Source organism: Mastomys coucha, unplaced genomic scaffold (assembly GCF_008632895.1).
Source record: "Mastomys coucha isolate ucsf_1 unplaced genomic scaffold, UCSF_Mcou_1 pScaffold2, whole genome shotgun sequence".
In the NCBI taxonomy this organism is placed as follows: Eukaryota; Metazoa; Chordata; class Mammalia; order Rodentia; family Muridae; genus Mastomys; species Mastomys coucha.
In genome coordinates this window covers 12,538,317-12,549,488 of record NW_022196902.1, presented here as the reverse complement: position 1 = coordinate 12,549,488, position 11,172 = coordinate 12,538,317, and the positions used below count along the sequence as shown (strand labels likewise).

At 43.8% G+C, this 11,172-nt stretch overlaps 1 protein-coding gene across 6 annotated transcripts in view; it reads right to left on the bottom strand.

Annotated features, from left to right (window-relative positions):
• Positions 1-394: 394 nt before the first annotated feature.
• The window catches only part of Map7 (microtubule associated protein 7), a 52,713-nt gene continuing 41,935 nt past the window's right edge, over positions 395-11,172 (bottom strand). For 4 of the 6 annotated variants that reach the window (XM_031380537.1, XM_031380538.1, XM_031380536.1 and 1 more), the window contains exons 12-18: positions 7,841-8,015; positions 7,520-7,621; positions 7,078-7,128; positions 6,734-6,791; positions 4,948-5,047; positions 2,642-2,862; positions 461-2,048 (exon numbers count right to left, since the gene is read on the bottom strand). In XM_031380537.1, coding sequence (XP_031236397.1) covers positions 2,038-2,048; positions 2,642-2,862; positions 4,948-5,047; positions 6,734-6,791; positions 7,078-7,128; positions 7,520-7,621; positions 7,841-8,015 — 718 coding nt within the window. In that variant the 3' untranslated portion in view covers positions 461-2,037. Of the gene's footprint in view, positions 2,049-2,641; positions 2,863-4,947; positions 5,048-6,733; positions 6,792-7,077; positions 7,129-7,519; positions 7,622-7,840; positions 8,016-11,172 lie in introns of all 6 variants that reach the window. The other 2 variants (XM_031380539.1, XM_031380540.1) reach the window with 1 other exon arrangement.

Below are 11,172 nucleotides of genomic sequence, written 5' to 3'. Positions count from 1 at the left end.
TATCTGGCAATGTGGATCTTAACAAAATGTAATGAGACATTTACATCACCTTTAATTAAAACTTGATTATTTAGAAAGGTTTTAGTTATTAATAGGCATATATATCAGCTCCAATATATAAACATAAAAAGATGACTTAGCCAAAATACAATGATGACTTTGAATTTTAAGTAAATCCATCCTATACAAGAATTCCCACATACTTGGAAAATGGCACTGAAGTTAAATGGAGAGTAATCTGAAGACTCAGAAATCAATCATGGGCAGAGGCATAGGTTAGGAGTTGGAAGATTAGCCTCATAGCGGAAGGAGGCCCTCTCTGCAGACAGGATGTGTGTGTGTCTGTGTGCCTGTGTGTATTTACCTGAATGAAGTCAAACCACAGGCAACCCTGCAGTAAAACTATGTCAAACATTTTATTTGTATTTTATGTTTGGTAGATTTAAATAAATAGAACAAATTTGTTAAACAGATTCTTTTTTAATACAATATCTAGATGTACAAGGACAACCAAATAAGGAAACCCCACAAATTGATGTTTTAACAATGTTTTACAAACTGTCGGTAAAGATTGTAAGCTCAGATTTAAAAGAACCCTGATAGTCTCATATTAAATCTTGTAGATTAACCAGTTAGTATCAGTATAAAGCCAGTACATCATAGTGGGAAGGGTACACTGCTGCCCTCTGCGGTCCTGTCTCCGGCTCTCATTGGTTGTCTCTTAAGTGGGAAAATAAAACTGAATTTATGTTAGCAAATGAAAGTGCAAGTTTATACAGCAGGGCTGAGCAGCAGGAGTGAAGAATGACAAGACAGGAGAAGCTGACAGTCCCTATACACCGAGGTCATCTGTGCCCATCTGTGTCAGTCTTTGTCCCCCAACATCGATGTGACATCATTTCTTTTTCATTGCTCTGAAACGAGCAGATCCAAATTCTTTGATCTAAAGGAATATTAAATATTTATTTCCCCCACATCATTTGTGATCACGTAAGGCAAAGAGAAAGAATTTCCCACCATCACTGGGGTGGCAGCAGCATACAAACTTCAGAGAGTCCCACAAGGACATCCATGCTCCCACAGCAGCAGGCAGAGTGCATCTGCTAGAGCATGTCTGCACCCTGCCTTGTTCTACTTTATGTAGCTGAAAAAAAGCCTTTATAAATACATCACTTAAGAGCACGGCTGAGCCTGGTGGGGTTGGCGCACATCTTCAATCTCAGCACTCGGGAAGCAGAGGTGGGTGGGTCTCTGTGAATTCGAGGTCAGTCTGGTCTGCAGAGCCAGTTCTAGGACAGCTAGGGCTACACAGAGAAACCATTCTCTAAAAAGTAGGAAAGAAACAAAACAAAATAGAAAACAAAAACAGAAAACAAAGAGAGGACAGCAAATTATTTTCTTGCTCGAAAAAAAAATGTTTTCACATTTTCAAACTTGCCAGTGTAGTTCTGTAAAGGAGTCTTAGCAGACTGTGGCAGCAGCATCTGCAGGATACCCGTGACGAGCTGTGTTTACAAGAGCCAGGTAACCTGGCCACCTTCTGCTTCTACAAACTGTTTTTGCAGTAATATTTAAACAGTCAGATTTGTTTAAATACCCTCCCACTCACTCTACCTGGAGGGCAAAGAGGGACTCACTGTCAGGAATTACACTGTAAAAGGTAGTTTATTTTTGCCAATCTTATATACTGGAGTTTAAGGATAAAAAAGATCTGCATGATAAACATGCCTTGCTAGTCCATTTCTTTTTATAATGAAATGCTCTTTTGTCTTTTTAAAGAACACAGAAAAATATTGATTTACTAAGAAGGAATACATTGGAAAATGCCATCTCAGGGAATCAGATTAAGGGGCATTTCTTTCTATTGGCGAAAATGATTAGAAAAGCTACTGAGTTTGTTGTCTTCAGCTGGCTTTAATACGTCTTTTAAAAATGACGGTCAAGAACTCTTTAGGACACTGGAGAGCGGCGCTCCTTTGGAGCCTGAAATTCCATTCATTGTAGAAAATGTTTGCTTTGGTTCTTCAGAGGAAATGCTCATATAACTTCTACATGAGGAGACAGAAAAGAGGACAGATTAATATGACCCATCTAAAATTGAGTACTATGGCAATATCTTATGTTTATAAAAAAGAGAAACCCACCATATGCCTTTAGATATAGTATCATATAGAAGACTAAGCAACTGTGCTGGAAGTGCAGTTCAGTGGCAGAGCACTCGCCTAGTACACATGAGGCTCTGGGTTAGATCCCCAGCACCACAAAAACACAACCAAACATACATAAAACCAGGAGACTGTTGGGGTTCATAAGCATATTTAAGAGCAGTATTAGAAAAATGCAGACCCTTTCCACTCAGCTTAGGGACTCCATTCAGTAACTGGAATTTGGCCAGTTCTCGTCCTAGGGACAGTATGAGGAAATACTGATGAACGCGATCAGCTGGTGTGTGCTTGACTGAATGGGAGGGAGGCAGAAAGGGCCTAGGAGTTGCCCAGAACATCTCAAAATTCAGTTTCCATGATCATGCACAATCTTTTCTACAGTGGTTTCCTTGTTCCCTCAAAGAACAAAACAATCATTCATCCTTTCTTGGGTATCCACTCTGATGACCAAACAAAGCAGTTGATGACTAGCTCACCTGTGGTCTGTTGTGCCTGCACACCATCTACCTGAGGTAGGGGCCCAAGTGTCCCTTCATCATTAAAGGCCAAAATTGGTTTCAAAGGAATTTCTGGGTTCTCATTGGTGACATCTAATCTGGATGCCTTTGATCCAACAGGTAAGTTTATAACTTCTTCAAAATTTTCATTTTGTATGGACATTCCATTTTCATTTGGTTGTTTTTCCAAATCTGGAGAACTGAAGATGTGAAAGATCAAACATGGGATGAATTAAAATTAAGTTTATTTTTAGAAAAAACAATTATTTTAAAATGATTTTAAGGCTTTGAAATAAAACAGAAGCTTGGGGCCATCGAGATGGTCCAGGAGGTAGAGGTACTAGCTGCCCGACGATGCCAGCCCTGATAGCCTGACATGCTCCTAGAATCCATACAGAAGTGAAGGAGGAGAACACTACAAGATTGTCCCCTCGCCTCCACACGTGCCCTCCAATACTAAAAATAAATATACAACATTGGCTATATCATTATTAGCAAATATGAATGGGGAGCTGTGACAAATCTGCATCTTAGATTCAAAAAACTTATAATACTTATCTAATTTGTTAGAACAGGTCATTACCAATAGAAACAGGTCATCATCAGCTCTTCAATTTTTTATTTTTATTTTTTTTTTATTTTGAGACAGGGTATCTCTACATAGTCCTGGCTATCCTGGAACTTACTATGCAACTTACTATTGGTTTTGAATTCACAGAAGCCACCTGCCTCTGCCTGGGATGAAAGACATGTGCCACCATGCCTGACTTTCAATTCTTTTTTTTTTTTTTTTTTGGTTTTTTTTTTTTTTTTTTTTTTTGGTTTTTCAAGACAGGGTTTCTCTGTGTAGCCTCAGCTGTCCTGGAACTCACTCTGTAGACCAGGCTGGCCTCAAACTCAGAAATCTGCCTGCCTCTGCCTCTCAAGTGCTGGGACTAAAGGCATTCAATTCTTAAAGAGAAGTTAAATTACATTTATTTATTTGTGTGTGGGCATAGACATAGACATGCCGTGGTGTATAAGGAGAGGTCAGAGGACAATCTGAGGAGTCACTTTTCTCCTTCTAACATGTGGGTCCTGAAGATGGAACTCAGGTTATCGGGATTCGTGACACTCACTTCTACCTGCTGAGTCATTTTGCTGGTCCCACCTTTTTCAGTTCTGTGTGAGTCTGGGCATGGTGGCAGACACCCAGGAGGCAGAGGCAGGGGCACAGGAATCTCTGAAAATGAGGCTAGCCTGGTCTATACAGTTAGTTACAGGTCAACTAGTGTGAGAACCCGATGTCCATAAAATTCTCTATGCTTTTTGTGGGGAATCTGTTATGTGGAAAGAATATGGGTGAGGAGAGGGCTTAGGGCTTGAACAAGGTCCTGGCAAGGGCAGGGAGTAATCTTCATACATGACTGGTGAGGATATGAATTAGTTCTCATTGTCTCTGCATGAAGATATGGTCTCAATCTAGAGGTCAGGCTAGACTCAATGAAACTTAGCCAAGGATAACCTTGAATTTTGGATATTCCTGTCTCAATATTCCAAGTTCTGGGATTACCAATGTGTGCCACCGTGCTCCACTTCGTTTTTATGTGTTTTTCTTTGTTATTGAGTTGGGGGGCCTTACTCTGTAGCCCAGGTTGGCCTTAATCCAACTTCTTTAGTCTCCTGTGTGTTGGAATTATAGTTATGAACCAACCATATCTATTTTGGTTTTTAAACAGTTTTGCTAAGTAGTACTGACCAGTCTCAAATCTTCAACAATCTCCTGCCTCAGTTTCCTTAAGTCCTGGGGTGACTGTACCCAGCTTTCCCACACATCAGAAACACTAGCATTCAAAGCACTCTTAGTACAGGATGAGCAAACTCCCCTTTTCCTTCCTCTCCATCTCTGTTCTAAGCAGACAATCTGCTTTGATCTATCTCTGGAGCTCAAATGGGCCTTGCATTTTTTTTCTTTTTTTTTTTTTTTTTTTTTTTTTTTTTTTTTTTTTTTTTTTTTTTTTTTTTTTTTTTTAACTCTGCTTCAGATTTATAAGATGCCAGGATTGCAAGCATGCACCAATGAGGCTGGCTATAATTTTCCTTAATACACACTCAAATCTCACCATGAGGAATAAAGAAAAATTGATTTCCCTTTTCTTAGAGTTGTAAGTTCTACAAAAAATTAAGGAGACAAATTAAAAATAAACTTTTCTGGCACTCTACCTGAGTGGGGTGAACCTATGTAGCACTTTGTAATACACACATGCACGCACACCCACTTCAGTGAAAAAGGCCCGTGAACTCACCTCTCTGTGGTCACTTGTGATTGCTGTAAAATGACTCCATGTGGGCTCTCTGCAGACTCTCCGTTTCCTGGAGAGGTCATACATGGCAGTGCAGATGCCTCTGCACACAGCAAGGAGAACAAACAGTTACTAATATGCCACCATCAAACCCACCCCCAGGATCCAGAACCTGGACATCTGACCTGACTGTACAACTGACTGCCTGTGGGATGCTGGGCAAGTGAACCCCATCCTTCCTGGATAACTGCTCCTGCCTGCCAGGCACTAGCTGTGTTAACACGGGCAAAGCTCCCACTGCTCTGCCGACTGAAGGGCAGAAATAACCACTGCTGGTATTTTTGTTTGTACTAAGTTTTGGACATACACACTGAAATCAACCAACTGACGAAGTGGCTAAGTGGCTAACTGACTTGACTAGCTGACAGAGGAGGATTCAGAGCAGATCATCATGGAAGAGGTAGCCGCTGCTTTATGAACTCAGCTGGATTCAGTCACACTTAGAAGGATGTGACTTCACAAATGGAGGCCCACAGTGTGTGTCCCTAGCTTCACTACCTAATTTGCTAATGAACGTTAGGAGTCCAGCTTAAGGCAACCTTACTGACATCTGACTCAAATCCAGGGTGGGCTATATTAAAAAGTCTTATAATCATTGATAGAACATGTCAGCAGAAACATTCTTGGAAATACCACGTTATGCAATGGGCCTGGGGGAGCTGGTGCTCTTCAATGGCTGTAGATTTAACTCTGAGCAAAGCATAACAAAGCAGAAGTGTGACAGGGCTAACACGGAGGTGTTCTCTGGACAAACACCAGTGACTAAGCATCAGACTGCACTATCCAAGAACCTCACCCAGAAACGAAACTAATCCTAGAAGGGACCTCAAAAACGAAGGCTGATTCCATTTTTATTTCAGCCACTTTTGTTTTAAAATCTCCAAGAAACAGTAATTTGCCCAAAGATCACAGTTCCAAGTAAAGAACAAGTTATGACAAAATCAGCATGTTTTAAAGTGTACCTCTCCTTTGAAGTCAGGATTAAGAGAGATAATGTTTAAATCTTTTATTATAAGACTTGTCATAAATACAAATTATGAACGTGTAAATCTAAGCTGGGGGTAGTAATGTAGGCCTGTAATATTAGCACTTGGGAGTCAGAGGAAGGAGGATAAGGAGTTCAAGATTTTCCTCAGGTACAATGAGAATTCAAATCTAGACTGTACTACAGAATGAGACTAGTTCAAACAAAATCCTATCAAGATGTGTACGTTTAGCCGGGCGTGGTGGCGCACGCCTTTAATCCCAGCACTTGGGAGGCAGAGGCAGGCGGATTTCTGAGTTCGAGGCCAGCCTGGTCTACAGGGTGAGCTCCAGGACAGCCAGGGCTATACAGAGAAACCCTGTCTCGAAAAACCAAAAAAAAAAAAAAAAGATGTGTACGTTTAAAGTCGTCCATTAGACCAGTGGTTCTCAGCCTTCCTAATGCTGAAACCCTTCCAAATAGTTCCTCATGCTGTGGTGATCCTAAACAAAAATATTTTTGCTACTTCATAACTGTGATTTTGCTACTGTTATGAATCATGATGTAAATATCTGCTATTTGACCCCCAAAGGGGGTGTGACCCACAGGTTGGGAGCCATTGCCTTAGTGGCTGGAGAGATGGCTCAGCAGTTAAAATCAGCCATGTCAGGCAGTTTGCAACCAGCTGTAACTCCAGGAGATTGGACATCCTCTTCTGGCCTCTGTGGGTACACACATGTGCATATGCACTGACAGAAGAAATACCTGTCTCTCCAGCGAGAACTCCTTTGGCTATGTCACCATTTCTTTGCTCAGTGGTTTTCTAGAAAAAGAAAGAAGCCAAGTGAAGAATTTTAAATTGAAGTTCCTAGTGGAAGATCGCTGCTCACCTGTAAGGGCCTAGGTTTGATATCTGGGGTTGGGGGTGACTGGAAAGGAACTAAAGGCATATCAAGGACAGTTAGAGCTCACAGGGCACAGGCACGCCGGCAGCCCCCAGCCTTGGGAAGTAGGCAGGAGTTGTAGGATGTTCAAGGTCATGTCCAGTGAGGCCAGCCCAGGGGCAGGAGACTGCCTCCCAAGAGCAGCTAGAAAGACCATGCCAGCACCTTATCGGCTGTCTCTGTCCTCCTGGTTCTTCTCATAATCTCTTCAAGTCGCTGCAAAAGAACACAGAAGACCGGATAAGATACACAAAGCATACCAGCCGGCACATTCCAGAGATAAAAAAGTAGCAGATTATTAAAATGTGGAGAAAATATAATATTAATATAATTCATAGTTCTTCATCCAAATTGGAGTTATTAATAGAAGTTGGAACCATTTTAACCGCTGTGGTAGAATAACTTGTTTTGGGGAAGGAGGAAATTCTGGTGGCTTTCTTGGAATTAAGACTGAGGGCCGTTTCCTGGGCAAGAGTAGAACATTTTGTTCCTGACCAAAGCACCAGTAAGTCTCTTGGCTTCAGGCAACCTGAGAGGCTTCGGGCAACCTGAGACCCAGGAAGGAAGCAGAACCATGCCGGTTCCAGGGTTCAGCCCCAGCCTCTACCTTCTTCCTCTCCAGGCGCTCCTGTTCTTCTTTCTGGAAATGCTTCTCTCGTTCCTGCCGAGCCCTCTCTGCCTCCTCCCGGGCTCGGGCTTCTTCTTCTTTCTGAAAACAAATTGCTACTACTGCTTATCCCCGGTCTGGTAAACCCAGCTCCCCACACTGGGCAGGCCAAGAATTTACTCTTCTTGGAGACACGCCCCCCACCCCCACTAGCTTAGCAGCCCTAACGGTCTGGGAGCCACCCCCTGGGGAGCAGCTGCCAGCATTTGCTTTGCACCCCACTCATGTGCAAACAGCCCCTGTCTGGGGCAGGGCCCACACCTGCTTCTGCATGCGCTCCACCTCCTCCCTCTCCCATCGCTCCCGCTCCTCCTCCGCCAGACGCAGCGCCAGCTCCTCTTTCTCTCGCGCCTGCTCTGCTTCCAGCCTGCGGGCTTCTTCTTCCCTGCGACTTCGCTCTTCGGCCACTCTTCGGGCCAATTCCTCTATCTTTTGTCTGGGAAAAGACAAGAATAAAGGTGCTTCTTTGAAGAGAGGCCAGGCATGGTAAGGGCAGCAGTTCACAGACCTGGAGGAAAGCCCCCACTTGGGCCACACTCTGCTATGGATACGGACAGACCTTTGCTCATCCCCTCCCCACCCACCAGCTTTGTTTCTGTCAGAAGCAGCATACACCAATGACATTTAGGTGGCGACTTGCTTTTTCAGAGAGTCTACAATTAATCTTTAAAGGGGGCGACTTGAACATCTGAACATAGATGAATTTTAGTAATTACCATTAATTTTAAGTAATGACACCTTAATAAATCTTACAAAAAATTATACGTGTATGGGAATTTTGCCTGTATATTCCCATATACAGGCTCTGTATGTATGCTTGGTGCCTGCAGAGTCCAGCAGGTCCTCTGGAAGAACACGCAATGCTCTTAACTGATAAGCCATCTCTCTGGACCTAACGAAACCTTTTAAAATGAGATGTTTTGTATTAGGTCAGGAGGAAGACGGGGCCATATAAGCTTCCCATGGGATGAAGGGTATATGCAGCCAAGTGGGTGGCCCTCAGCAGGCCCGAGGTCCTCCCCAGATCTGTTAAAAACAACTGTTGCCATTAGCCTTATTAGGCCCAGGTAGTGTCTTGTTAACCATACCGTCATAGTTAGCTTTAACTATCAATTTGACAGTCCCAAGACCTGAGATGGGAGTCTCTAAGTTGAGGAATTGTCCAATCAGGTTGGCATGTGGGCATGTCTGTGGGGAACTGTCTTGTGTGTTAATTATGTAGCAGAGCCCAGTCCACTGCAAGCAGTGCTGTATATGAAGGCTGGCAATGCCCAAGCCTGAGAGGAGCCAGAGAGCAGCAGTCCTCAGTGCTTTCTGCTTCCAGCTGCTTCTTGAGTTGCCACCCTGGCTTTCCTCACAGACAGACTTGTACTCCATAAGTGTGAGCCAAACGAGCTGTTTCCTCCCGTACACTGCTTCAGGTCAGCACGTTATATCACATCGACAGACTGAAACCTGAATACTGTCTGTCTGTCTGTTCATTTCCATGGTGGTTTGAACAGGAATGGCCCCTATAGGCTCATATATTTGAATGCTTAGTCATTGGGGACTGGCACTACTTGGGTGGATTAAGAGGTGTGACCTCGTTGGAGGAAGTGTGTCATTGGGGGCTGGTGCTTTTGGCCCAGTGTCTCTCTCTTCCTGCTGCCTGTGGATTTCCATGTAGAGTTCTACACTACTTCTCCAGTTACCATGTCTGCCTATGTGCTGCCACGATGAGAATGGATTAAATCTCTGAAACTGTAAGCAAGCCCCAAATAAATGCTTTTCTTTATCAGTTACTATGGTCATAGTGTCTCTTTTCAGTAGTAAAACAGGTTGGTACCAGGGGTAGGGTATGTAGAGATATTCCTTCTAAGGTGAAGAATAAGTTATTGCACCTGGCTCCTCCCATCTCCAAGGAAGAATCACAACATTAGTGGGCCTATTTGGACTCTGGAGACAGCACATTCCTCACTTGGGTGTGTTACCCTGACCCATATACCAAGTGACTCGAAAGCTGCTAGCTTTGTGTGGGGTCTGGAACAGAGAAGGCTCTACAACAGGTCCAGGCTCCTGTGCAGGCTGCTCTACCTCTTGGACCATATAATCTAGCAGACATAATGGTACCTGAAGTGTCGGTGGCTGTTTGGGAACAAGGGATGCTGTTTGGAGCCTTTGGCAGGCCCCTGTAGGTGAATCACAGAAGAGACCTTTGGGAGCAAGGCTCTATCGTCATCTGCAGACAACTATTCCTCTTTTGAAAGACAGTTCTTGGCCTGCTATTAGGCCATAGTGGAAACTGAACATTTGACAATAGGTCACTATGTTACCATGAGACCTGAACTAGTGAGCTGGGTGTTATCTGGGCCACCGAGTCATAAAGTAGGTTGTGCAGAGCAGCCATCTATTATCAAATGGGAATGGTATATATACACACCTAAGCAGATTCTGAATGCATAGGCAAGTTACATGAAGTTTTGCAATGCCTATGGTTTCTACTGTTACAATGCCGTCTGATGCCAAGCATGCACCTGTAGCCTAGTGGGTGTTCCCTCTGATTGGCTGACCAAGGAAGAGAAGACTAGGGCCCGGATTACTAATGGCTCTGCACATTATGCAGGCACCACCCAGAAGTAGACAGCTGAAGCATTATAGGGGACATCTTCACAGTGGGAGGAACTTCAGGTAGAACACATTTTGTCTAGAAGGAGAAATGGCCAGATAACTATTCACTGACTCATGAGCTGTAAGCCAAGGGACTGGCTGAAGGGTGAGGGATTTGGAAAAAGCATGACTGGAAAATTGATTAGGAAGACATCTGGGGAAGAAGTATGTGGAGGGATCTCTTCAAACAGGCAAAAGATGTGAAGATACTGTGTAAATGCTCATGAACAGGTTACCTCAACTGAGGAGGAGTTCAGTAATCAAGTAGCTAGGGAGATTGTCTTGTGGACAGTCAGCATTTTTCTCCAGCCACCCCTGTGCACATGGACAAAGTGGCCATGGTAGTAGAAATGGGGGTTAACCATGGGCTCAACAACATGGATTTCCACTCCCGGAGGCTGACCTGGCTAAGGCTGCTGCTGTGTGCCAGAACTGCCAACAGCAGAGACCAGACACTGAGCCCCAGGCATGGTGCTCTTCCCTGGGTGACAGTGACCTGACTCTATTGGACCCCTCCCTTCATGTCCTTCCTGGGTGGAGACTTATTCTGGCTATGGCTCTGCCTTTCCTGCATGTAAGGCTGCTTCTGCCAAAACCACCATCCTGGCATATGTCTGGCACGCAATTCTGGAGCAAATACTTTTCTTACCAAGCTGAAGGGAGTCTTACCTGAAAGGACACGTATATATCCGTATCATGCAGCTTTACAATGATACAATGATCGTGAAGAAACTTTACAGTGATACAATGGTAGTGAAGAAACTTTACAGTGATACAATGATAATGAAGAACTTTACAGTGATACAATGATAGTGAAGAAACTTTTAGTCTGAAGAAGTGTTAACTGTGAAGCAGACCTGACAGCTGTACCTCCACTGTGCACATGGATCTGTGAGGGCCTGCCTGTACATGCATGTGGATCTGTGTGTGCCTGCCTGTACATGCCC